The 26,271-nt window shown below is 38.5% G+C and overlaps 1 protein-coding gene across 4 annotated transcripts in view; it reads right to left on the reverse strand.

Annotated features, from left to right (window-relative positions):
- Positions 1 to 3: 3 nt before the first annotated feature.
- The window catches only part of DNAH7 (dynein axonemal heavy chain 7), a 252,750-nt gene continuing 226,482 nt past the window's right edge, over positions 4 to 26,271 (reverse strand). For 2 of the 4 annotated variants that reach the window (XM_061440686.1, XM_061440708.1), the window contains 7 exons: positions 18,531 to 18,716; positions 16,251 to 16,388; positions 11,602 to 11,832; positions 8,383 to 8,535; positions 6,420 to 6,597; positions 2,714 to 2,817; positions 4 to 287 (listed from right to left, as the gene is read on the reverse strand). In XM_061440686.1, the coding sequence (XP_061296670.1) occupies positions 81 to 287; positions 2,714 to 2,817; positions 6,420 to 6,597; positions 8,383 to 8,535; positions 11,602 to 11,832; positions 16,251 to 16,388; positions 18,531 to 18,716 (1,197 nt within the window). In that variant the 3' untranslated portion in view covers positions 4 to 80. The other 2 variants (XM_061440697.1, XM_061440716.1) reach the window with 2 other exon arrangements.

Consider the following 26,271-nt stretch of genomic DNA (forward strand, 5'->3'; position numbering starts at 1 on the left):
AACTTCTTTAAAAAGTAAAATATATTTTCTACTGACTCATCTAACAAAGAATACGAAAACAGGGAAATGACACCTTCTAATTATGAATTAAGTTGACACAGCAGCGCTACACCTCGTCCAATCCAGTGTTCCTTGGGTTGGTCAGAGGGAAGAATCATGGCAATCACAAAATTCGTAGAATGGCCAGTGGTTGACAGTGTTCCTCTCCGCTCACTTGTCTTATACAATGGGGCAGTGTAACTTGGTCGTTCTGGTATATCTGTTCTCTTACAGGGCTTTAGCCACATCTAGAAGGAAGTAGACAAAATTTAAGTCAAGGCTGTTTGTTATATTTATATATATTTGAACTTAATGTGGGATTACTGGCATAAGGTTAGTTATGTCTGCAAATTTCTATGGGCTAAATTGATTTTATTTTTGTCAGCAGTGCTGCCATTGCTTAAAACATTTAGAGCTCTCAGAATTATCTTCAGAACCAGTTTAGAAGCTAAATAAGAAAAAATAGTGATCTACTCTGAGAAAGCATACTACCCATCTATTCATCATCTCCCTACCGTACCTACCTGAGGATGACTTTTGGTGCTTACACTAATAATAAAATCAGATATACTTTTCAAAGGTGAGAACTGCTACCACTGATATTCAAAATTATGTTGCTTTATTAAAGGCCAATCCCAAAATACTCTGAAAGGATTTTTATCAGTGACTGTTGAACTAGATCACCTCCCCCATGTTAGGTGACTATTTTAAAAGGGCTATTATTTTGTGCTGTTTAAAACACAGTTGCTTTTATAACTGCAATACAACTCTATGATTATTCTTAAAGAGTCATTAGTCAAGTTCCTAGAATGTTAAGTATAGTTGAACCTCACTAATCTCAATAAAATTTTAGAGCAAGTTAATTTCTGAATATAAGAGTAAAGAACAAACTATGATCAAAAAGGGGAAACAGTGTTTCATTTTTAGAACTTGAATACCTTTGTCCAGTACTAATAGCAATTCTTGACGTCCCCACTGTTTGGAATTCCTTTTTTTGTTGTTGTTTCTCAGGTTTAAGCACAAACTGTGTAAAGGCGCTAATAAGGGTACTAGTCTCTCTGCCACATAATTGTGGAGATCTAGAAAGCTGTTCTTCAGATACTGTTGAATACAAGGACTTCACACTCAAGTTGGACATGGTTTGTTTCAACTAAGTGGATTTTTTTAATGGGAGTTTTTCTTACTAGTGACTTCTTTTTCAGAAGATTATCTACTTAAAATCCTATTCACAAACTTGAGTTTCTATATGAAAGAAAAAAATTGATCCAGATCGACTCCTGAAATTGCAGACATTTTGCCCTTGTGACTTTCAGTTTGGGTCTCTTATTTGAAACTTTATCTGTCCACAGTATCTTGGTATATATATGGCAGGTTTCTTGCAATCGGCTGTCAGCTGGTCCCTCTCTGTACCTGTTAGAACTGCTCTGAAGGATTATTGCCTGTCTTTGAGTGGCTCCCAGTGTCCCACAAACAGAATTCATATAAGTTCATGTAAAACTCAGCCTATATTTTATCACTATCCCAGACTGACCCCTCAAATTATGTGAAAATCTCTCTAGCCATCTTCTCATAATGCAGTAACAGCTGGAAACTTAGTACTTATATAGCTTAGTATGCCCATGCTAAAGACTGGTGCCTAGAAAACAATTTTTTTAAATGGATGGTTTTCATATAACTATCTTTTAGTCATCTCATGAGAAGAGTTGACTCATTGGAAAAGACTCTGATGCTGGGAGGGATTAGGGGCAAGAGGAGAAGGGGACGACAGAGGATGAGATGGCTGGATGGCATCACTGACTTGATGGACGTGAGTCTGAGTGAACTCCGGGAGTTGGTGATGGACAGGGAGGCCTGGCGTGCTGCAATTCATGGGGTTGCAAAGAGTCGGACACGACTGAGCGACTGATCTGATCTGATCTTTTAATCTGCAAGTTTCACATTTTTAGGTCAATGTATATGTAAGAGAAATCATAAACCTATGTGTGGATGTGGACACATGTATACAGTCAGTCCTCATTACTCCTGGATTCCATATTTGCAAATTTGCCTGTCACTAAAATTTAGTCCTAATCCTAATATCGATATTCTGTGCTTTCATGTTCATTCGTAAGCATGCCAGAGCAGCAAAAACTAAGTCACCAGCAAGCATGTTCCCAACTGAAGTTGAACCTGGTGACATTCTGCCACCTTGTTTCAACTCTTGCAACTATAATATAAACAAGTATCCTTTCGATGCTAAGCTTTTTGCATTTTGTTTTTCAGTTGGTAATTGTTCTGTTTAAAAAGGCCCCTAAGTGTAGGGCTGAGGTGCTATCTATGTTCCTCATACAAGAAGGTTGCGATATGCCTTATAAATACTGTTTAGGAATGAGTTATAGTCCATGAGTTCAATGTTAATGAATCAACAGTATATATTAAATAAGGTATCTTTAAACAAAAGCACAAAATAAAGTTATATATTGATCAGTTAACAAAAATGTGGCCACCTGATTTTTGCTTAGGTGTTTCTGCCTAGGTTTTTTGCAAAAACCTTATATTTTGCCTAGGAGTTCGGTATTCACTAATGTTGGTAGCAAGTTTATAAAACATAACTACTGTAAAAAGAGTTGACTGCATATGTGTATGTATGTGTATAAAATAGCCCCCCACATATATATCATTAGAAAATACTAACCACAGGCACTGTATCATAAAGAATTTTGGGATGTGATTCTGCAAGTTTCTTGATCTTTCTATTCCAGGAAGCTCCGTCCAGAAATAGTCCGTGAATGAAAACACCTAAATATAAAAGAAGCAGGTTAATACAACACTTTGCATATACATACAGATTGAGATTGAGTTGTGAAGCTGAAATTCCTACAGGTGACTACTGTCCAAGTGACACTAGTTCAGCAAACGAAGATCTGCTCTAAAGTCAGTTTCTGAGTTTGTGTTAATATTCTTAAGAATAGCTATACTTTGCCTAGTAAAACTTGATGTGGGAGACAAAAAGAGGAAAGGAATTTTAAATTAGTTTACATGAAGTTCTCTGTTTGGGTAAACATTGGTTTCTATTTTAATTGACCAATGACTATAATGTCGAGTCCACAAAATCTACAGAAGTTCTTAATGTCATTGTAGGGACCCAGTGGCTTCTAGGCAGCATGGGAACAAAACACCCTTCTGCTGATGTCTTATGTCCTGAGAGTTAAATTTCTCCTCCCCTTTTAGAATCTTCTCACTCCAAGGCTGCACCTCAGTCTGTATGAGAATCCCAAAGGCAATGTCATACATGATCAACTGAAGAACAAAAATTAAGGAATCCATGAAACCTGGATCACATCCCTGGCTATCCACTTGTGTAAAGTTTCATGAATTGAATATGGGTATCTGCACACAAAAATATTCATTGTAATTTGTTGCACAGATATGAAGGGAGGCCTTGAAGAACTTAGGAAGACATAGGTGAAGAGTTCCTAATGTGAGGTGTGATCTTGAACAATTCATTTAACTCTATATATGTTTTTTTATCCAGAGAACAATTGGAAGATATTTGTAAAATAATAACGCCCGGTGTGCTGCAGTCTATGGAGTCGCAAAGAGACAGACACAACTGAGCGACTGAACTGAACTGAATGTCTGTTTCTATCTTGTACAGTTAGAATCAAATCAGCTCTCCTGACGAAAGCAGTTTGTGAAAATAGGATATGAAAATCCACTTGGGCAGTGCTGTCCAATAGGACTTTCTCCAGTGATGGAAATATTTTATATCTATGTTTTCCAATATGATTGGCTATTAAAACATAGAAAACATGGCTAGTGGGACCAAGAGATTTAAATTTAATTTTAGTTATAAATTTAAAAGGCCACATGTGGATAGCCCAGTGATGGATGTTGAGGGGAAGACTTACCCTCTGTTCTCTCTAGGTTTTAACTGATGGAAAGAATAGCTGGAATAAAAGGTCAATTTTATTTGCTGGTAAAGCACTCATCCAATAACTTCCCAAGAATAACTCTAGTAAAGCTGAATTGCAAAATGCATCTTGAGCCTGGAGCCAGGTCAGGGGTGGATCTGCCTGAGGGGGCCAGGGAGATCTGCAAGCACATCCTACATGCCCACATCTCCAGCCAGATCTTAGTCTGCAGGCCAGTCACAATAATAGATGGGAACAGAGAAAGTAGAGGAGATTGCAGTCAGGTCCCAGAGAGCTTTTAATACTCTGACCTTGCTGACTGGTAAGCACAGCCCAGTACATGTCTGGCTTTAACTAATGGGTGATCTATTTCTTACTTGGAAAAGAAAGATTATGTCAGAGGGAGTAAAGAGAAGAATTCATCTTAACCGCTTAAGAACAGCGGCAATGGGGATAAAAGTTCCCTCCAACCTAGCAACAATTTTATAAGAAATGTGATGGGGACAAATAAATTTTTGTCTCTCACGGGCCATATGGAAAACACAAAACAAAATGACAGGAGATACTAACTGGGTCCTGTTTTAACAGCCCTTCCTGGTCTGTGGGGCTTCCCTGATAGCTTTGTTGGTAAAGAATACACCTGCAATGCAGGAGACCCTTGTTCAATTCCTGGGTTGGGAAGATCCCCCGGAGAAGGGAAAGGCTACCCACTCCAGTATTCTGGCCTGGAGAATTCCATGGACTATATCGTCCTTGGGGTCACAAAGAGTTGGACATGACCGAGTGACGTTCACTTTCATGGTCTGTGAGTCACTTTGCTTCTGTGAGTTGTGGTCAGCACAGAGTGGAGGTGGCAGCACCCCCAGCCCTTATTCACTCCTTCCTGCCCGCTTCTTGCTTTGTAGTGCTTTTCCCATTGATACCTGAACTACTGGGTGCTAGAGGGTGATTCAGTTAAGACAAATCTTAGGCAAACACATGTAGAATATATGATACTAAATCTAGATAGATTTACAATGGCATTGTGGCCACTTTAAAAGTCACTTTAAGAGTGAGTAGCTTTTTTCATGGCCCCAAAATACACAAGACCCCACAAAAGACCCTGAATAGCCAGAGCAATGCTCCCTGACTTATGACTGTATTACAAAGCTACAGTCGGCAAAACAGTATGGTACTGGCACAAAAACAGAAATACAAATCAGTGGAACAGGATAGAATGCCCAGAAATAAACCCATGCACCTATGGTCAATTAATCTACAACAAAGGAGGCAAGACTATACAGTGGAGAAAAGACAGTCTCTTCAATAAATAGTGTTGGGAAAAGGACTGCTACATGTTAAAAAAAAATGAATTAGAACACTAACACCATACACAAAAGTAGACTCTAAATGGATTACAGACATAATAATGAATACTAAAATACTCTTAGAAGAAAACATAGGTAGAATGTAGAAAACATTGGTAGAAAACATAGGTACTCTGACATAAATTGCAGCAATATCTTTTTTTGATTCATCTCTCAGAATAATGAAAACTAAAAATAGAGCTACCATATGATCCACAATCCCACTCCTGGGCATATATCTGGAGAAGAACATGGTTTAAAAGGATACATGCACTCCAGCGTCCACTTCAATACTGTTCACAATAGCCAAGACATGGAAGCAACCTAAAAGTTCATCGATACATCGATGAATAAAGAAGACATGGTACATGTACACAACCACTAAAAATGAAATAATGCCATTTACAACATGATGACCTGGAGTTGTCATACTAAGTGAAGTCAGAAAGACAAACACCCTATGATATCACTTATATGTGGAATCTAAAAATATGACAGTAATGAATCTATCTATGAAACAGAAACAGACTCATAGAGAACAGACTTGTGATTGCCAAGGAGGAAGGAGTTGGGGAAGGGGTGGAATGGGAGTTTGGGGTTAGCAGATGTAAGCTATTATATATGGAAAGTATAAACAACAAAATCCTATTGCATAACACAGAAAGCTATATTCAGTATCCTATGATAAATCATAATGGAAAAGAATATAAAAGGACGTGTGTGTGTGTGTATATATATATATATACTTATAAAACATGTATATATTATATATACATATATGTGTAACTGAATCATTTTGCTGTACATCAGAAATGAACAGAACATGGGAAATCAACTGTATATCAATTAAAACAACAAGCCATAAAAAGATTATGGCTGATTATCCCATGTAATGTTAATTTGATGATTACTTTCTAGCCAACACATTTTTTTAGAAATAACTTCAGAATTACAAAGTGTAAAACTACAACAATGCAAGGGACAAATACTCTTTATTCAGATTCATTTCATCCCCATTTTTTTCTTATTCTTGCTCTTTTGCTCATTCTGCCTTTTTAACAGCTGAGAAAATTAAGCAAGAAGGTGACGTTTTTGTTCAGTGTCAAGATATAAGCCAACTCATTCCACTGCTGCCACTTACCATCTTCTGGAGCATGCTTGTATTCTTTGTCTTCCATTACTTCATAGTCAAACCCAAGAAGGTCAATGGGGATGGTGTGTTTTCTGGCATAGTTTTGCTGGGCACCAGTCAGGAAAGCTTGTGTGAAGAAGAAGCCAGAAAGCCAGAAGACTGGAGGAGGCCCGACCTCGTACCATTGCTGTGGTATCAAAGCACAAGTGTCCAGACGCTGGAGCCTTTCAACTTTGAATACAACATTGCTTAATAAAATTTGCCCCAAACACTCCCCCTGTTATTTTCTAGTAAACTAATAAGCTAACACTTGGAGGAATAAAAAGCCATACTCTCAAAGTTTGAAAAACAGCCAGCATGTTCAGCATGTGTTCTGGCGTCAATTTCGTATCCATTGCACCAGCTTGTGCAGTGATATGAATGCATATACAAATGACTGTTTTATACATGCCCAGTGATTGTTTTGGGCTTCCCAGGCAGTGCTAGTGGTAAAGAATCCACCTGCTGATGCAGGAGATGTAAGAGACATAGGTTCGATTCCTGGGTCCAGAAGATCCCCTAGAGGAGGAAATGGCAACCCACCCCAGTATTCTTGCTGGGAGACTCCCATGGACAGAGGAGCCTGATGGGCTACAGTCCATTGGGTCACAGAGAGTCAGACATGACTGAGTGCAGCACAGTGATTCTTTCAGAAAAGTTCCCTACAATAGTGAGTGTCTAATATACATTGTTGCCTGCTAGATCATGTTTAGTTGAATAAAGGAAGATCTTCCTACAAGGTTTGATTAGATGATAATGTTTTTTCACTTTTTTCTTCTCTGGTTTATAGTACCCGGTAGAATATTCCTTTAGAAGTTTTCCCTTCTACTTCACTAAAATACAATGAATCTAATGTATGAAGACACTATATTGTACAACAAACACCCAGAAGATACAGGGTAGTGAGAGCTTGAGATCTTTGTAAGTATCAAGATACCTGGGTAATTCTGTTCATATCATATAACAAGTAGTTGAGTATTGACTGACTAAGTGGTAAATTATAGAAGTCAGTCTGAAGAAGTGAATTTGAAGAACTTTCCCCATAAGCATCCAAGGTAGAGTCTTCATTTTTCAAGAACAGTCTTAATTCTTTAGTACCAAGTCTAGTACTACAGAAGGCCTATATTATAGAAAGGGAGTTTAGTCAGTCCATCCCTGGAGAAATTTCCTCACAGGCAACTTTTGATGCATTATATATAGTACTTAGGAAATTAATACTTCTAACAAATAGAATTGTTAATAAGAACATAGTTAAGAACCAATATTGCCAGGTAATTAGGAGACAGGCTTCTGCCCACTCTACGTTTCCAAGACAATTGGCCCATTACTGACTTGGGCTGAAATAGCAATCTAGTGATTTCATGACCTGGAAGACTGCTGCACAAGGAAGAAATCATTTTCCTTACTAGTAGCTTGTCTGGCCTTGCAGGATGCTCCATTGTAGGGATCTCTTAAAGCTAAATAGTCAGTAGAAATATCAACACAGAGAGTCCCTTTTTCTCTTCAAATGTCATTGATTTGAATTTCTAATTTCACTGAACATGAACACCTCTCCTAAAGAAGCTTCCAGAGATTCTACTTCCAATATTTGTATTTTGACAATTTACTGCAACAGTTACGTAAACTATATGTGATATTGAGTAGTGGTCATTTATGCTTGGGATACACATAAAAACTAGACAATAATGCTCATTATGGGCTTCTCTGGTGGTTCAGATGATAAAGAATCCACCTTCAATGCAGGAGACCCAGGTTTGATCCCTGAGTCGGGAAGATCCCCCGGGAACAGGAATGGCTACCCACTCTAGCATTCTTGCCTGGAGAATCCCATGGACAGAGGACCCTGGCAGACTACCGTACATGGGGTCGCAAATCCTAGTGAAGAAAATGAAATCAAAAGAAACCTAATATATGAGCATTCGGATGAACTCACCTGCAAAAACTTTAGTCTTGCAAGGAAGTCATTCACATAGCTCCCAAGTGGTTTAAGGCTTGGGTATGATTTCCCCATCCACATTCCTGGGATCTTGACATTCAGAATACTGCTAACCACTTCCTCAAGATCTGTAGACATCACTACAAGCCCCTGAAACACATTTAACCATTGTTTGACATGACAGTATTCTAGCATTTGAATAATTTTATAATTAAACTTGTTTACAGTTATGATTAGTTAAGTATAGCAAAAAAAAAAAAGGGAGAAAGAAAAGGTATTTTCTTTGACTCACAAGACATGGAATCTTTGAATTATTTCTTAGAAAAATATTAATTTTAATCTAATCAAATTTTAATGGAAAGCTTCTTTTATTGAAATATAAATAATACTAACATACAGTATTAGTTTTAGATGTATAACATAATGATTCAATATTTGTGTATATTGTGAATTGTTCACTACAATAAGCCTAGTTAACATTCATCACCATACATAGTTACATTTTTTTGTGTGATGAGAACTTTTAAGATCTACTCTCTTAACAACTTTCAAATACGCAATACAGTATTATTGACTGTAGTCACTAAGCTGTACATTGTAACTCCAGGACATATTTTGTAACTGGAAGTTTGTACCTTTTGACTACCTTTACCCATTCGGCCCAGCTTGGAAGATCTTAATCAACACTTGGCTCCTCACTGCCTATTAAGTCACAGCCTAACTTTGACTTAGTTTATTTATCTATTAAATAGACAACTAACATACCTCTGTCCTGGCCTTCTTAAAAGGATAGTGATAACTATAAAATGAGCAAAATGATACAAAGTGCCTTGAAAGGTTGAATATCCTGGATTGCAACTGTGAAGTCTAATTGATTTTATCCCATTTTGAAATGTAAAATAGATCATTTTACTTCATTGCATAATGAAGACTTCCCTTTACCTTTACACTTTAGAATAAAATTGAAGATCCTAACAGATGGTAAAACTTTGAAGCCCTTGAAAATTCCTATGTGATCTTGCAACTGGGCCAGTTGCCATCATTTCTGTTTTCTCCATAGCTGACAATATCATTCCAACTAACATATGGAGAAAATTTTAGAGTAAATTTAATGGATTAAACACCCACATTTCATTTTCCTCATTCTCCAAACCCTGAAACAACAGTAAAGGAATTTTTTTTTGTCTTTTTTTTAAATTTTATTTTTAAACTTTACAAATTGTATTAGTTTTGCCAAATATCAAAATGAATCTGCCACAGGTATACATGTGTTCCCCATCCTGAACCCTCCTCCCTCCTCCCTCCCCATACCATCCCTCTGGGCCGTCCCAGTGCACCAGCCCCAAGCATCCAGTATCGTGCATCGAACCTGGACTGGCGACTCGTTTCATACATGATATTATACATGTTTCAATGCCATTCTCCCAAATCTTCCCACCCTCTCCCTCTCCAACAGAGTCCATAAGACTGTTCTATACATCAGTGTCTTTTTTGCTGTCTCGTACACAGGGTTATTGTTAGCATCTTTCTAAATTCCATATATATGCGTTAGTATACTGTATTGGTGTTTTTCTTTCTGGCTTACTTCACTCTGTATAATAGGCTCCTTCTTAAAAGCACAAGCCTAGGAACTTTCCTTGTGGTCTAGAGGTTAAGACTCCATGCTTCCACTGCAGGGGGCACAGGTTCGATCCCTGGTGGGAAACTAAGATCCTGTATGCTGTGTGGTATGGCCAAATCCACCCCCTGAAAACAAAAAATACTACACCTCCAAAAAACCCCCATAAGCCTACAGGTGCAGGAAGAAGCAAAACAATACTGGGAGCTAGAAAGCATGGGACTGTTGGTAGCTGACTTAGTTGTCAGGAGAAACTCGATCCTAAACTGGTAGAGGGCAAAGCTGAGAATCAACTAGGATATTCCAAATATTTGGAAGTGATGGCCTTAGCTAGGGAGGAGAAGAAGGTGGTGCTAAAATGAAGATTGTTGAGATCTGCCTTAAAAAACAGACTCCTGGGTCTTTCCCCACAAAACTACACATCACCTACTTTGAATGAAACCTGGAAAGGAAAATGAAGAAACCCTTGGAGGGGAAGAATGCCAGCCAGGCTTAGTTGGTGTCAGAATTCCCATACCCAAACTGGGAGTTAAGTGGATCCATGTATATCGGCTGCCGAGCTCCCTCGGGCCTCTTTCCCCTTTCATCTCCTAGAATGTGGAAAGCCAGGCCTTCATTTTGCAGGAAGGAAATAGGGAGAACCAGGTTAAGGAGAAACACAGGATACCGAATACTTAGCCAAACAGCCCTGCCAGGTCATACCACAGCCGGCCAGATAGACTCCTCTTTCAACAATAACTCATATCCAACCACTCTCCTCCACCTCCACGGCTCCTACAAGAAACCAACTCAGCTGGAAGACCTCTATCTTATAATTGGCTTCTGCCTATGTTCTGGTTTCCCTACAATCCGTTCCGCTGAGGTCAGAGCAATCTTTAAAAATACAAAACAGGTCATTTCACTTTATTGCTTAAATTCCTCTGAAGGCCTCCCTTTGCCTCTACACTGTAGAATAGAATTGAAGATCCCAACCTTGGCCGACAAGGCCATCGCGAGCCTGTGCCTTCCTCTCTCTGTTCTACCATCTCCCTTGTGCTCACTCCACTCGAGCCAAGCCAGCCTTCCCCACGGTACCCCTCGGCCATGCCAGGCTGCTGCTCTCAGGGCCTTCCTGCTGGCTCAACCCACTGCCCAGACATTCCATGGCCTGCCCCTTCCATCAGGCCTCTCTTCAGAACGGCCTGACTCCAAATGACTGCGTTTCCCACCTCTTACCCTCCACATCCTTATCCCATTTTATTTTTTTCCATAGAATTTACCATTGACTGCAAGTTTATTTGTTAATTGTTTGTCTCCCTCACTAAGGTAAGCTCAGTGAGGGCAGAAGCTTTGTTTTTCTTACCTCTTAATGCTTTCTGCCTTCTGAGCATGTATCTCATCCAGCAAATGACTGCTTTATGTACCATATTCTATACTCACTTACCCACTTATTAACTGCCAGCCCCAGAATTCCATACACATTTTAAGGGCAGGGATTTTCTTTCTATCCCAGAACCAAGAAAGGTGCTTTCACAGAATCTGTGCCCAATACATGCTGGCTGAGTAAATGAACGATTTGTTTATTTCAATGAATTTTTTCTTGGTGGACTTGCCCTTACCTTGATTGCTTTCTGGATGTTAATGCACGAGTCTCTTATGGTCTGCAGCAACTTATTGAACCGTCCCATTTCTTGAACAAGCACTGTGTTCATGCTCTGAGTGTAAGTGGTTGGGTATCTCCTCATTGCAGACTCAACATCAAAGTTGTTTGGAAGTTTACCCAAGATGTCACCAGCAACCTCATCCACCACTTCATCCGATGATTTTGCACCAGCATCTGCTGAACGAGACTGGGAAGAGTTCAAACTATGAATCAGAAATGCTCACAAAGGTCTAAGAATTGCTGGATGGGAAAATTCCTAAAGTAAATTTTGTAAGAATGAGTACTACTTTGTTATTTTAGCTATGATTCTTCTCCACATAAGATTTATTGACGTGATGGTAACAGGCATGGGGAATGAAGCTTCAGGAGGAAAACAACTGTTAGAAGGTTATGTACAATGTTCAATGGCAAAAGGAGGTCTGGAGGAAGCACTATGCTCTCTAGGAATTGAGGGAAGGGCAGATGCTGTGGACAGAGGGAGCAAAAGCATTCACCATGGTGGGGTGGTCAAGTGATGATGGGCATCAAAGCCCAGAAGGAGGAAATCTGGTTTTGCTATGAGAAAGCTTGCCAAAAATATATTTGCTAATAATAACTCTGGTGCCTACTGGTTGCCAAAAACAGAGATATAGCTTTCTCCTTGAACCCAAGAGGGCAAAGAAAATAAGCTCTAATCTTCCAAGCAGTTGGAAGAGTTATAGAAATAGAGCAGACTTTAGTAATTCACACTGTAAGCAAGGAAGGGGAATTTCATTTCAACTTTTATTTCTTATGTTTATAGTGGCACCATATAAATGAATCTATATTTTCTGAGAAAACCTTTTAAATCCTCAAAATAAATGTGTGTGTGTGTGTGTGTGTGTGTGTGCATGGAGAGAGAATACGCACTATTAGAATATAAATGAATGCATCTCATATTTTTTCAGCCCCAGGAAATTGTGTTTAGTTTTATTTCAGATTTTATATTTTCTAGTTTCTATATTGGATCTATTCCATACATATTGACAATAACTTCTACTTAAGTTTCTAGGAAGATTTTTAATGGTACCCTAACACCTTCCTATAAAAATGTGCAATAAAAAATTAAACATCAATAACTATTACAGAAATGCACATCAACAATACAAAGAGGTTTCATTCCATACTGGTCAGAATGATCCTCATAAAAAAATCTACAAACAAAAAATACTGGAGACAGAATGTGGAGAAAAGGGAACCCTGCCACAGTATTGGTGGAAATATAACTTGGTTCAGTACCATGGAGAACAGTATGGAGGTTCCTTAAAAAACTAAAAACAGAGCTGCCGTGTGATCAGCAATCCCACTCCTGTTCATATATCCAGAGTAACAATAACCCTGTGTACGAGACAGCAAAAGAGACACTGATGTATACATCAGTCTTATGGACTCTGTGGGAGAGGGAGAGGGTGGGAAGATTTGGGAGAATAGCAGTGAAACATGTATAATATCATGTATGAAACAAGTCGCCAGTCCAGGTTCGATGCACGATACTGGATGCTTGGGGCTGGTGCACTGGGACGACCCAGAGGGAGGGTATAGGGAGGGAGGAGGGAGGAGGGTTCAGGATGGGGAACACATGTATACCTGTGGCGGATTCATTTCGATATTTGGCAAAACTAATACAATATCGTAAAGTTTAAAAATAAAATAAAATTAAAAAAAATTAAATGTTAGTATTAATTACAAGCTAGAAAAAAAAGGGGGGGGGGACTATGCCAATATAGTAATCCTTTACCACAATCCCAAAGTACTAGGTTTACAACCAAATATATAAAACAAATTACAGATAACAAAGAAAGTAATGAATATTTGGTCAAAACTAGTGAAATACCTATTTCTGTTGCATTTGAAGAATGATATGCTGATTTCTATTTGTATTTTGATGTGCATACAATGTACTATAAACTCATTTAAAACATTTCTGTTTTCCAACAAGAGCTGCACCTCCACCAAACCCCCCAACCACCACCCCCCAAAATAAATCCTAGGCCTATAACCCTTCAAAAATGTAAGAAAAATATTTTAGTAACACACATTCCTATACCTATTTCTCACACACCAAAATCACACAGTTGGGGAGATACGTTTTAAAAGTAATATCCAACTGATATTGAGAATTAAGAGCAAAAGGGTGTTATTTGTAATTATTTAACTTGGGTTCTTTTTTAATCGTCTTTTAAGAGTTTTCACAAATACCACTTGAAATCTTCTAACAGTTGTTTTCCTTTTATTAATCAAATAAAGATAAGTGGGATCCATTTTCAAGGAGACATCATGGAATTCAACCTTTCCATTTCTAGTTTAACAATATTTTAGGTTGAAACAATTTTCTTAGTCAAAAGCAAGTCAGGCAGTTCACCATAGGTAAGACAGCTCTGCAAAAGTAACATTCTCAACCTCACTAGCTCCTCTCACTTCAAAAGATATTTTATTTCAATACACAATGTGAAGGTCCTGTCCTCATGACCTTGCTCTGCTGTTTTGGTCTATCTTGTTGCCTCTGAACTGTGGTAAACTCAATGTAGAATCACTGAACTCCTGCCTACCCATTACATTAATTTGTATTTGACAATTTGATTTGGAGAATATTGAAAGACGTTGTTTAATCACATACTAAGAAAATACCCCAAGTGTATTTAAACTTGTTTGTTTGATTCTGAGTCATTTTCTGTTGGAATAAGACCACTGCTTTATGTATTCTGTAATATGGCACAGTCCGTCAAGTTTAAAAAAAGCCAAAGACTCTATAACTCTCCTGTTGTCAGACTATTGCATACTACATGCACGAATGTTGCTAAAGATCTACGTATTCTTGTCTGTATATGACTTCATGCTCGAGCAATAACTGATCTTAGTGGTATTAACATATAAAAGGGACATTAAAATACGGTCTTTGTCCTTTCTGCCTTATTAGCAGATGTTATTTTACAACAGACCAGAGCCAGAAGTTCCATGAACTCTTCATCAATGATAGCACACTATTTCATTCTCCTAATCTGGTTCTTCACCATTTGAGCCACCAGAGAAGTCTGGTTCTTGGACTTACCTGGTATCTCAGATGGTAAAAAGTCTGCCTGCAGTGCAGAAGACCCGGGTTCAATCCCTGGGTTGGGAAGATCCCCTGGAGAAGGCAATGGCAACCCACTCCAGTATTACTGTTGGAAAATCCCATGGACGGAGGAACCTGGGAGGCTACAGTCCATGGGGTCGCAAAGAGTCAGACACAACTGAGCGACTTCATTTTCTTTCTTTCAACCCGGTTTTTTAACTTTCTTTCTTTCTTTCATTCCAGTTCTTAGTTCCCCTAGCATCTCTGGTTATCTGCCTTTGAGGTTTATTCCATTTTTAGAATCTAGAAAGAGTATCACACAGCTTAGAACACAGATTCTGGAGCCAAACTAGTGGGACTCAGACTATTTGGTTCAGAGTCCTGGCTTCAAATTGTACTAGCTGACCTTGAGTTAACTACTTAATCTTTCTGTGTCTGTCTTTTCGCTGCAAAATGGGAATAATTAGCACCTTACCTCACAGGACTGTCGTAAGCATTACACTGTTATGCATAAACCATTTAGAACAGTGCTCCCATACAAGAAGCACTATAAAATAATTAACCATTATTATTACTTTGAGATTCCATAAAAATAAAAAAAGATTAGCTTGAAATCAGTTAGGGGAATAATTTACTTGATGAATAATCATCCTTAACTTACTAAAATTTTGTGTAATCATTAAGGGAACTCACCATTTGGACTAATTTGCTTTCAGAACTAAAACAAACAAGCATATCTTCTAACAGAAAACAATACAAGAGAAGATCTCTTAACAGACAAGTAAGATTAAACATCTTTCATTCAAATGAACTAACCTGTGCCATGGCATGCTGAATCCTGGTGCCTTAAGAGGTCGTTTTCTGATGTGCCCCTACATTTATGCTCTCACTAACAGAGTTGCATGTCTCAGAGGCAATAGTTCTCCTAAATCTTTTAATTCATTTCATACTTACTATTATATTTTAAATATTATATAATCTGATAAAATATTGATGTGAAAAAAACTATGCAAACTAGGTTAAATGTTCTGGAACATTGATAAAGATAAGCCATTAAAAACACTGCATTAGTAAGAGACTAGAAAATTAAATAGGGAAAATTCTAGATTAATTCTGGCATCAAACTGCTTCCAGGCACCTTTGAAAGTCTTCTTCCACTTTAAGAAATTTATAAAGGACATATTATATGTTCTGGGGCATGATTCAAGCCAAGAGAGGCAAAATGGAATTCCTAGCAGCAGAATGATATCAAAGAATACTCAGAGATAATGCTCCTCAAAGAACTGCTGGCAGCAGAATGATACTCAAATATGCTTTCCAAACCAAAAGCCTGATGAAAACAAAGCTCACACATTCATTTACTCTATGTTTAAACTTATTTTTAAGGTACGTATTTTTTTTTTCCTCTTTTCCTGAAAATGGTTCTCCACTTGAACAGATGTAATTCTGTGCCTGGGCCTCTCCCGTGTGGGCTCATGCTGCTTGGGGATCATCCTTTCCAGCCTCAGAATCCAGCTGCTGCACAGATCACACACCTGTGTGAGAAGAATATTGTCGAACAGCAGTTGAGTTTCTGACTGATCTTTAGTGATATCAGCATTGGCATTCATCCCAAAGATTTCTGGAGCTGGGGTCAGAGGCAGTGTCTTTGTGTATTCAATGTAGCTGTTGTGCTGCAAAGATAAATAACAAGGAGCCAGGAGGTTAGAAATCAATTATCCTGTAGAACGTGCTCACTGAAAAGAGGTAATTTTCAGTACTCAGGTTATTGAGTGGATGAGCCTGTCAGACTGGACACTGAATGTTTTCATTTTCTTTCATCCAGGCCCAAAGCATTAAAAAAAAGTGGGGCAGGGGAAGATATGGATACATTTAGAAAGAGGAAAAAAAATGCCCCACTCAGTTGAAATGAATTTTTAAATGGAGAGAGGAATATCGTGGCTACTTCATTTAGAAATTTCTTCCACAGAAATCTTTCTGTGCTGCATTTGCTGATGACTGTTCTTAATTTACCACAGTAGTTTCTTTTTCAGCTTTACTCTGATTTTTCTATTTACTATTATGATAAATCCACTTAATTCAGAAAAGTAAAAATTATCTGAGATTTTATCATGAGATAACCACCATTAATATAAATCTTTTATACTCATGCACACATATTTTATATTTACATAAACTTCCAACAAGATTCCATGAGTGTTGAAAGTGTTCGTCGTTCAGTCGTGTCTGACTCTTTGAGACCCTATGGACTGTAGTTTGCCATGCTCCTCTGTCCATGGATTTCTGTAGGCCAGAATACTGGAGTGGGTAGCCATTTCCTTCTCCAGGGGATCTTCCCAACCTAGGGATCCATACTTCTCTTTAGAGCACAGGAACTCTGCTCAATGCTATGTGGTACCCTGGAGGGGAGGGGAGTTTGGAGGAGAATGGATACATGTACATGTGTGACTGAGTCCCTTTATTGTCCACCTGAAACTATCACAACATTGTCAATCAGCCATACTCCAATATAAAATAAAAAGTTTAATAAAAAGATTTTTAAAAAAAGATTCCATACTTCTCTTGATGCTCATATGCGCTTAGTCGCTCAGTCATGTCCAACTCTTTGCAGCCCCGTGGACTGTAGCCTGCCATGCTACTCTGTCCAAGGGGATTCTCTATGCAAGAATACTGGAGTGGGTTGTCATGCCCTCCTCCAGGGGAACTTCCCAACCCAGGGATCGAACTCAGGTCTCCCTTATTGAGGGCGGATTCTTTACCATCTGAGCCACCAGGGAAGATATGTATAATCAGGGAAGGATATGTATAATTATACACATTCATATATATACATATACAAATATATATACACATACACATACAGTGAGGTGGGGCAGTTGGTCATTGATGATTTTTCAATATGGGGCTAATTACACAACCTGACTTTATCTTGCCATCTTCTTACTTTCCGATTCATCACTGGAAATCCTGTTACCATGACGCCCTGTGTTGACTTGCCCCACCCAATCTGTGACCTGGACTCTGGTACTGGTGTTTCTCTTCTCTCTCAGTGTCTGCCCTCAGCTAGAACTCTTCCAAGTGGATGTGGAGTCAAGGTATGCGCCTTTGTTGCCTGCGGCTATGTGTTTAACTTTCAATATGTGCCCTTTTGACTTCTGGGAATAAAATGAGAACCAATTTAATTATACTGGCAGTCCCCAGAAGTCTACTTGTGATAATCTGAAGGCAAATGCATCTGTTAGACAGGACTGGAAAAAATAGGAGCCGACAACCTTGGTCTTGTGAAGCAGATGTGATGCTCTGTCCCTTTCTACCTTTGGGATCTTGGGCAAGTCATTTAAGTTTAGTGAACTTACTTTCTTCCTTGTAAAAGAGAAGGAATAATAGCATCAATGTTAATTTGATGCTCTAACGAGATAATTACATGTAACTGCTTTGTAAATAATTAAGCATGATCTACATATTAACTATTACGGTTAATACTATTTTGTAACTCCCTTCTCATGTGTATTTCCATTTTAAATGGGGCCAATGTCTTTTGACCCAAAGGACTGAATTCACAGTAAGAATTTCAGGTCACCAAGGAAGACATCCTTGGGTGAGGAACGTTTCTGATAGTCCTCACATTACAGCAAACAGGAAGCCACTAACTCCATCTTTGCATAGGGTTTGCTCTGTCCCTGTAAGACTGAAGGTCACACAATAGTTAACCAAAAAAAAAAAAAAGGCCACTGGAAAAAAATTCACCATTTTCTGTATCAGAGGAATTTCATGCTTTACGGCTTTCAGTTTTCTTGAAGAGCATATGTACTTACATCCCCAGAAGGAGGCGCAAAATAGATGCCACTGGAGTCGAATTTATAGTGCGGATTCTGAACTAATTCCGGGTTGAAGAATTTGTTTAGGATGCTGCGCAGCGTGCGCCGGTCCCAGTCGTCAGTCACGCGGCCGCCGTAATTGCACTCGCCGGTCATGTAGCGTAGGGCGTCGTAGGGCAGTTCCTATAGAGAGCTCGAGTTGCTCAACCAGGCAAGACTTAGCAGTCCCACATCATACAAAACAGTGTTTCTTGTTTGCTCATGTTATTAAACAGTTTACAAAACATTTGCATCACCACAGTTTCCCTTTATATGTTCACTTCCCAGCTAATTTGCTGTGATTTTTCCCAGGGTCTCTCTCTTTTTGTGGTCTGTCATTTTCAATCCGTCAGTACAAAGAAAAGAAATCCTCTATAACTTGTGATAAAGTGAAGTCGCTCAGTCGTGTCCGACTCTTTGCGACCCCACGGACTGTAGCCTACCAGGTTCCACCATCCATGGGATTTTCCAGGCAAGAGTACTGGACTGGGGTGCCATTTCCTTCTCCAGGAGATCTTCCGGAGGAGGGATTGAATTCGGGTCTCCTACATGGTAGGCTTGTAGGCAGACGCTTTACCGTCTGAGCCACCAGGGAAGATTCCTAACTTGTGAACTCACCTACTATTCGACCAGCATTAGTGGACCACCTACTATGTGCCTGATGCAAAATAAATTAGAACATAATCCCATCCTTGAAAATCCAGCACTGCTAAGTGACGTTCAAAACCAATCAAATCTGAGACAATCAGTTTTAATTTCCTTCACCACCTTTTTATACCTGTATATATTGATATTTTGGCAACTGGAATCATACTGTATGTACAATTTTGCATATAATTTTTCACCAAATCTCATTATATATTTTACTGTTCCTTAAAATAGTATATGAAAATATTATCTTAATGAAGTGAAGTGAAGTCGCTCAGTAGTGTCCAACTCTTTGCGACCCCATGGACTGTAGCCTACCAGGCTCCTCCATCCATGGGATTCTCCAGGCAAGAATACTGGAGTGGGTTGCCATTTCCTTCTCCAGAGGATCTTCCTGACCCAGGGATCGAACCTGGGAACCCAGGTCTCTGGCATTGCAGGCAGACGCTTTAACCTCTGAGCCACTGGGAAGTACTATCTTAATAATCATATTCTAACATTAAAGACTTTAGTGGCTCCTAATTTTCTACTTTGTTAACTTATGTTTCACTAAATATACATTTCTTAAATTTTCTAATGATTCTTTAGTCTAGATTCCTAAAAAGGAAATTATAACATCAATGGAAAGGAATTTATAAAAAGCAATTGATTAATGTTATCAAACTACTTTCCTGAAAGACTAGTGTAGCAAGCTTAGCAAGTGTAGTTGCTAAAACAGTTCTAAAATCTTTGATAATTTGATTGCCCAAAGATAATACTATGTTCATTTGCATTTTCTAAAATACTAATAAAATTTACGATCTTTTAATTTCTAATAACATTTGTTCTCCTATGAAGTAGCCTCCTATCCATTTTTTCAATTAAAGTTTTAATAGTTTTATTTTATTTGTATAAACTCTTTTATAAATTGACCATCAAATTTGTAGAGATATTTTTCCCTGTTACTTTGCTTTCTTATTGTATTCACTAATATACATAATTTCTAAATGTTTATGAATGCAAATAAACTGATTTTTCATATTGCAATTTTATTTAGCTTAACCATAAATACTTACATGTGTTGTGCTTAGTTGCTCAGTCATGTCCAACTCTTTGTGCCCCCAGGCTTCTCTGTCCATGGGGATTTCCGGGCAAGAATACTGGAGTGGGTTGCCATGCCCTCCTCCAAGGGATCTTCCTGACAGAGGTCTCCTGCATTGCAGGCAGATTCTTTACCAGATGAGCTAACAGGGAAGCCTAAATACTTACATACCCACCAGAAATATAAAGAATTCTCTCTCACTGCTCACAACAAAACTGTTATCATTTAGATAAAATGATAATTAAGCAATAGAATTGTTTTTAATTTTTAAATTAATTTTTGAGATATAATTGACATATAACATATTTGTTTCAGGTATGCCACATAATGATTTGGTATTTGTATGTACTGTGACATGATAACAACAAGCTCATTTAACATTCATCATCACAGTTACAAAAATTTTTTTGTGTTGAGAACTTTTAAGATCTGTTTTCTTTAGCCACTTTCAAATATGCAGTATAGTTTAACAATAGTCACCATACTGTACGCTACATATCTTAATTTTATTTTTGATACTGACATTTGAGAAATATTTATTTGCCACTTGTATTTCTTATTGTTAAATAATCCACTTTTTTCTTTTGTTTTCCTCACATGAGTATCTTTGTTCTTATTATTAAAAGTTCTATAAAGATATAGAATCAGTTTGTTATACAAATTTTAGATATTTTCTCCAAGTCGTCTTGTCTTTTGTTTTTATGATGTTTAATTGTTTATGGCTTTTTATTATAGCGATGTTTTTAAATGTTTGCTACTAAAATATAGAAAATTTTTACTTTAGGATATTTTCCTATCGCTTTTTTTTGTTGTTGTTCTACACATCTTCCTGCAGTTATCTGCTAAAGGTTTAAGTGTATACATCGTACATCCCAGTGATCCACTTTGAGGAATCCTTTCAACAGAAAAAAATAGCTTTTGGAAAGAATAGGTGGTACTAATTACACAGGAAGAATTTACTGAATTCAGGGTTGGGAATTTTGAGACTAGTTCTCTGGTAGAACTGGAAGGGAAGGTAGTGAATTTAGGAGAACACCTCAGGACCAAGACCTGGTCGAGAAACAAGCAGAACCAGGAGGGAGAAGCCGGCATGGTGATGAGGGGAGTTTGCAGATGCAGGCACTGCTTGGGTTTGCCTTGCTGATAGGTCATAAAACTGTGGTAAAAAAAAAACTCCTGCACAAATTAAATAGTTAGTATATGAGGATGAGTTGGCCCCTGGGAGTGCTTTGTGAGGCAGACATAAAATGATATCTGGAGAGAGAAGAATTTGATTTACGTATAAAGGGTTAAACCTGCCAACATTCCCCTGAGAACTGATGGGTAAACTGGTGTTTATCTCAGCTGCTTCATCACAACAGGGCCAATCAATCAAACCCAGGAATGTGTTCTCTTAGAGGCCCAGGTCCATCGTCTGGGGTTGTAGAAATAGCAGCTCTATGCTGGGACTGCTTCCCTGCTTCATTGTAAAAAGAGGGTTGAGACCATGGACTGGGAGAGAGTGTAGAATCAGGCAATGAGTATGCAAGGTTATATTAATATATGAAGTTACTCATTTTAACTCTGCTTATTATTGAATAGTGGAGGGCTTCCCTCATAGCTCAGTTGGTAAAGAATCTTTCTGCAATACAGAAGACCCAGGTTCAATTCCTAGGTTGGGTAGATCCCCTGGAGAAGGAAATGGCAACCCACTCCAATATTCTTGCCTGGAGAATCCCATGGACCGAGGAGCCTGGCGGGCTACTGCTCATGGGGTCACAAGAGTCAGACACGACTTAGCAACTAAACCATCACCACCATTACTGAATAGTAAGAAATAAAAAGGAAATAAAATCCTGATAGTCAAAAAGGAGAAGCTGTGTATGCAGCCATTGAGACAAAGATCTCTACTATGATTGTCCACAACATATGTGAGTAAGAACAGCAAGCTGAAAATGATATGCAAATACGATTATGTTTTTGAGGAAAATTTGTGCATATACTATACATATGTATATATGTTAACTATTTGTGCACAAGAAGTCTGGACAGGGCTTACTGTGAAACTGGTTGCTTTGGGGTGAAGTTAGGGTGACAGTGAGGGGTGGGACTTTTATTCACACACAGTCACATACACACAATGACATACACACACCTCTGGGAATTACCCATCAGCCAAGTACATTATATATACCTACTTGCATTTTCTTCTTTTATAATTTTTCCTATTCACTTAAAAAATTAATATATATATATAAAGAATTCATACAGCTCAATAACAAAACCCAAATGATCTGATTAAAGGATGGGCAGAGGATCTGAATAGATATTTTTCCAAAGAAGACATACAGGTGGCCAACAGGCACATGGAAAGATACTCAGCATCACTAATCACCAGGAAAATGCAAATCAAAATCACAATGAGATGTTCTTTCACATTGGTCAGAATGGTTATTATCAAAAGACAAGAAATAATACATATGTTGGTGGGAATGTAAATTGGTGCAGCCATTGTGGAAAACAGTATGGAGGTTCCTCAAAAAATGTTTTGAAATAGAACCACCATATGACTCAGCAATTCCACTTCTGGGTATTTATTCAAAGAAAATGAAAGCACTAATTTGAAAGGCTATATACACCCCTATGTCTATTGCAGCATTATTTAAATAGCCAAGACATGGAAGCAATGTAAGTGTTCATTGATGGATGAATGGATAAAGGAGATGTGAACTAGATGTGAATACACAATGGAATACTACTCAGCCATAAAAAGAATGCAGTCTTGCCATTTGTGACAAAATGAATGGATCTTGAGGGTATTAAGTGAAATAAGTGAGATAAGACAAATACTGTATGATTTCACTTAAATGTAGACTCTTAAAAAAAAATGAACAAAACAAAACTTACAGATACAGAGAATAGATGGATGACTACCATGGGGCAAGGGGTTGCGGGGAAGGCAAAATGAGTAAAAAAGACTAAGACACACATTCCAGTTATAATTCAGGGGATCTATGTACGGCATCGTGACATTAGTAATATCATATTACAAATTTGATAGTTGCTAAGAAAGTAAATCTTAAAAGTTTTCATCACAAGAAAAATTTTTTTTTAGTTCTATGGTGACAGATAACCAGAAGTATTGTGGCAGTCATTTTGCAATATATACAAATGTTGAATCATGTTGTATACCTGAAACTAATAGAATATTGCGGGTAAATTGCACTTCAATACAAAGAACAAAATTTTGATTGCTGAAGAAGAATCACATTAGATTCAATATCAAAGGGAACTGTGAATCACATTCCTCAAAAAAAAAAAAAATCTCTGTATCTCTTGATGGGTTATATGAGATGAGTGCATAGCAGTTTTGTTCGGTTTGTTGTATGATTACTCTGTTGGAGGAATGGGAAGTGCTGCTCAATTGTCATTTAACAGCAGGAATCTGGTCAGTCAGTTCTGTATGTCAGTGAGAGAGTCCCTGTAGCATTTGCTATGACAGACAATCCCTGATATTCCTTATTTACTCAGTGTGCTCTCTCACCTTTTCTTCTGGCTGCTCTGTCTGCACTTTCCATTTCTCCTGTCCTCTCTCCTACTACTGACACTGGATGCTCACCAGCAGTCAGGCTTTAGTTCATTTTTACTCTACCCGGCCTTTCTTTTAAATCTCAGGTGTTCTCAGGCTTCTCCCTACACATTAACAACTTACAGCTTTCTATTTGTGCTTTCTTTTCCTGGGCTTTATATCTATATGCCAAAAGCCTATCAAATATCATGGTTATCAACCTAGATATCTCAGATGTATAAAATGTACAAGACTAAATTATTTATCCACTCAACCATCCCCATTTCACTAACCCATCTACTATACAACTATTAATTCCTGGTACTATTTCCTGTCTGGATAAATAAGTGGATGGACCACCAACTGAGACCTAAAACATGACTTTAAGAGACTTCTTCCTAACCCTTTACCATTTAATATCTAGGTCATTTCAATCCTTGTCCCTACATATCTATTATATCTCTTCCACATTTCCCATCCTAGTCCAAATGATTTAGTTTAAACTCTCAGCATCTCTTGCATGGGTTATTGTGATGGTCTTCTGTATTAGTTCCCTAGGTCTCCCAATAGACGGCTTAAAACAAGAGAAATTCATTGCCTGATAGTGCTGGAGGCTAAAAGTTTGAAATCAAGGTGTTGGCAGGGCCACACTCCCTCCAAAACTTCTAAGAGGATCCTTTCTTGCCTCTTCCAGCTTCTGTAGCCCCAGGTGTTCCTTAGTTTGTCACTGCATAATTCTAATCTCTGCCTCTGGCTATCTTTTCTGTGTACGCAAATGTCCCGCTATGAATCATACACACACACACACACACACACATAATACACACACAATATTTTAAAATTTCATATTACTAATTATCTTTCATGCCCACGTTCATTCTCAAAGTGTTAACAGTTTTTTGACAATAGTTTATTTGGTCACTCTAGCTTTTTAAACTTCTGAACACAAACAAGGAGGTAAGAACTCACTGGATGTGATCAGGGAAGGTTTATTTACGATATCAGTCATATTCTATTAAGGATCCACCCTATTCCAGTATGACCTCATCTTAGCTTACTTGATAATATCTGCAACAACTCCATTCCTAAATAAGCTCACAGTCCGAGGTACCATGGATTACAACTTCAACATATCTTTTGGCATAGGGGACACAATTCAACTCACATCACCCAAAACTAGCCTGTCATCTAAGTCTACTCTGTTGCTACAGTGGTCCTTCTAAAATGCAAATGCTCTCCTAAGAGGAGACCAATAACAATATAATAATTCCCAATCAGTTAGCATGGCATACAAGGATGCTCCAAATCACTTCAGTTCAGTTCAGTCGCTCAGCCGTGTCCGACTCTCTGTGATCCCATGAATCGCAGCACGCCAGGCCTCCCTGTCCAACACCAACTCCCGGAGTTCACCCAAACTCACGTCCATCGAGTCAGTGATGCCATCCAGCCATCTCATCCTCTCTTGTCCCCTTCTCCTCCTGCCCCCAGTCCCTCCCAGCATCAGAGTCTTTTCTAATGACTCTTCGCATGAGGTGGCCAAAGTACTGGAGTTTCAGCTTTAGCATCATTCCTTCCAAAGAACACCTAGGGCTGATCTCCTTCAGAATGGACTGGTTGGATTTCCTTGTAGTCCAAGGGACTCTCAAGAGTCTTCTCCAACACCACAGTTCAAAAGCATCAATTCTTCAGCTCTCAGCTTTCTACACAGTCCAACTCTCACATCCATACATGACTACTGGAAAAACCATAGCCTTGACTAGACGGACCTTTGTTGGCAAAGTAATGTCTCTGCTTTTGAATATGCTATCTAGGTTGGTCAAAACTTTCCTTCCAAGGAGTAAGCGTCTTTTAATTTCATGGCTGCAATCACCATCTACTGTGATTTTGGAGCCCAGAAAAATAAAGTCTGACACTGTTTCCACTGTTTCCCCATCTATTTCCCATGAAGTGATGGGACCAGATGCCATGATCTTAGTTTTCTGGATGTTGAGCTTTAAGCCAACTTTTCCACTCTCCTCTTTCACTTTCATCAAGAGGCTTTTTAGTTCCTCTTCACTTTCTGCCATAAGGGTGGTGTCATCTGCATATCTGAGATGATGGACATTTCTCCTGGCAATCTTGATTCCAGCTTGTGTTTCTTCCAGTCCAGCGTTTCTCATGATGTACTCTGCATGTAAATTAAATAAGCAGGGTGACAATATACAGCCTTGACATACTCCTTTTCCTATTTGGAACCAGTCTGTTGTTCCATGTCCAGTTGTAACTGTTGCAAATCACTTATCCTTCACCAAACCTTTTCACCTATTTGTACTTTTTTAAACCTTTTTATTGCTGCTTCTTTATATCATCTACCTGAAAACCTTCTATTCATTGACTCCTAAGCAACTCCTCGTCTCTGGAACCTTCCCTGATCACATCCATTG

Source organism: Bos javanicus, chromosome 2, assembly GCF_032452875.1.
Source record: "Bos javanicus breed banteng chromosome 2, ARS-OSU_banteng_1.0, whole genome shotgun sequence".
NCBI classification, from domain to species: Eukaryota; Metazoa; Chordata; class Mammalia; order Artiodactyla; family Bovidae; genus Bos; species Bos javanicus.